General features: G+C 32.0%; 1 protein-coding gene across 1 annotated transcript; it reads left to right on the forward strand.

Moving 5' to 3' along the window:
- The first annotated feature begins 510 nt into the window (after window positions 1–510).
- On the forward strand, window positions 511–1,482 carry LOC123947222 (olfactory receptor 6C6-like). The gene has a single exon (XM_046013302.1). It carries the CDS (start codon window positions 544–546, stop codon window positions 1,480–1,482), a length of 939 nt encoding a protein of 312 aa, XP_045869258.1. The 5' UTR covers window positions 511–543.
- Window positions 1,483–1,711: the final 229 nt, after the last annotated feature.

Below are 1,711 nucleotides of genomic sequence, written 5' to 3' on the forward strand. Positions count from 1 at the left end.
AATTACTGAATCGTGGAAAAATAAATAATGGTATATATCATGAAATTTCAATCAGAGAAATATATAACTCATTGTTTCTATATTTCACATATATTTAAGCATTATTTTTTAATAAATATTGCAATTTGACATTGGTTTAATTTTTTAGATGTTACAAGAACTTTTCAACAAATTTTAAGCTGTACGTAGAAAACACATTTAAAGTCAAGCTTATGTTCTATTTAGAACACTTTAACAGAACTCAGCTCATTTGGAAATGATCAGCTAAAATTTACATTATCTTTTAAGTTCAAATAGAGAAAAAGAAAAAAATTTAATAGTGTTGTTAACATAGCTGTTACTTAAATGGAATAATAAGTTAGAGGCTGCCTAGGTTGATCTATGTTATAATTTTAAGTATTATCTGTCTTATTAAGTTGGATCAGCCTTTTAACTTATTTACATTTTTACTGTTTTTTTTTTTTCTGTAGCTTTTTAAAAAAATCCTTATTTCCACTTCTGGAGTTGTTTTCCTATGTCTATTTCATAAGACTCAAATTTGAAATGAGGAATCAGTCAAGAGAGATGGAATACATTCTCCTAGGATTGACTGATGACCCACAACTGCAAATTGTGATTTTCATATTTCTCTTTCTAAACTATGTATTGAGTATGACGGGGAACTTAACCATCATTCTTCTTACGTTGCTAGATCCCCGCCTCAAGACTCCCATGTATTTTTTCCTCCGAAATTTCTCATTCATGGAAGCTTCATTGACAACAGTCTGTATTCCCAGATACCTGATAAGCATCATGACTAAAAACAAAATAATTACCTACGATAGTTGTGCATCTCAGTTATTCTTTTTCCTCTTACTAGAAATTACAGAATTTTATCTTCTGGCTGCCATGTCTTTTGACCGGTATGTAGCAATCTGCAGACCTCTACATTATTCCATCATTATGAACAACAAAGTGTGTTACCAACTTTTATTCAGTTCATGGACAGTTGGCTTTCTGCTTTCATTTGCACCACTGGCTCTGGGACTAACACTGGATTTCTGTGCTTCCAGAGTAACTGATCATTTCATGTGTGACATTTCCCCTGTACTGCAGCTTTCCTGCACTGACACTCATTTCTTGGAATTGCTTGTATTTGTCTTAGCTATTGTAACACTCATGGTCACTTTGCTTTTAGTGACTCTTTCTTACACATATATTATCAAGACCATTCTAAAACTCCCCTCTGCTCAGAAAAGAACAAAGTCTTTTTCTACGTGTTCTTCTCATATGATTGTAGTCTCCCTTACTTATGGTAGCTGTATCTTTAATTACATAAAGCCAACAGCAAAGGAAAGGGTGACTTTATCCAAAGGTGTAACTGTTATTTACACCTCGGTTGCCCCTTTATTAAAACCTTTCATTTATGCTCTCAGAAACCGGCAAGTGAAACAAGCCTTCAAGGACACACTCCGAAAGATTTTCTCTTTTTTCAAAAAATGAAGAGGAAATTTAATTTTAAAAAATCTTAGATAAGAAAGTAAATAAAATTTTTGACTTATAAGTTTACTTACTTTGTCCTTCAATTAGTTCACCTCATAATATTTTTTCACTTCATAATATTTTAACCAAACTTTTCAGCAAAGTACATCTTTTCCTTCCTACTTCTCTTTATGATCATAATTCCTTTCAGAGATCAAGGTGAGTCATCTATTAGGTTATCAACACAAAT

The sequence above is a fragment of the Meles meles genome, chromosome 7, assembly GCF_922984935.1.
Source record: "Meles meles chromosome 7, mMelMel3.1 paternal haplotype, whole genome shotgun sequence".
Lineage (NCBI taxonomy): Eukaryota > Metazoa > Chordata > Mammalia > Carnivora > Mustelidae > Meles > Meles meles.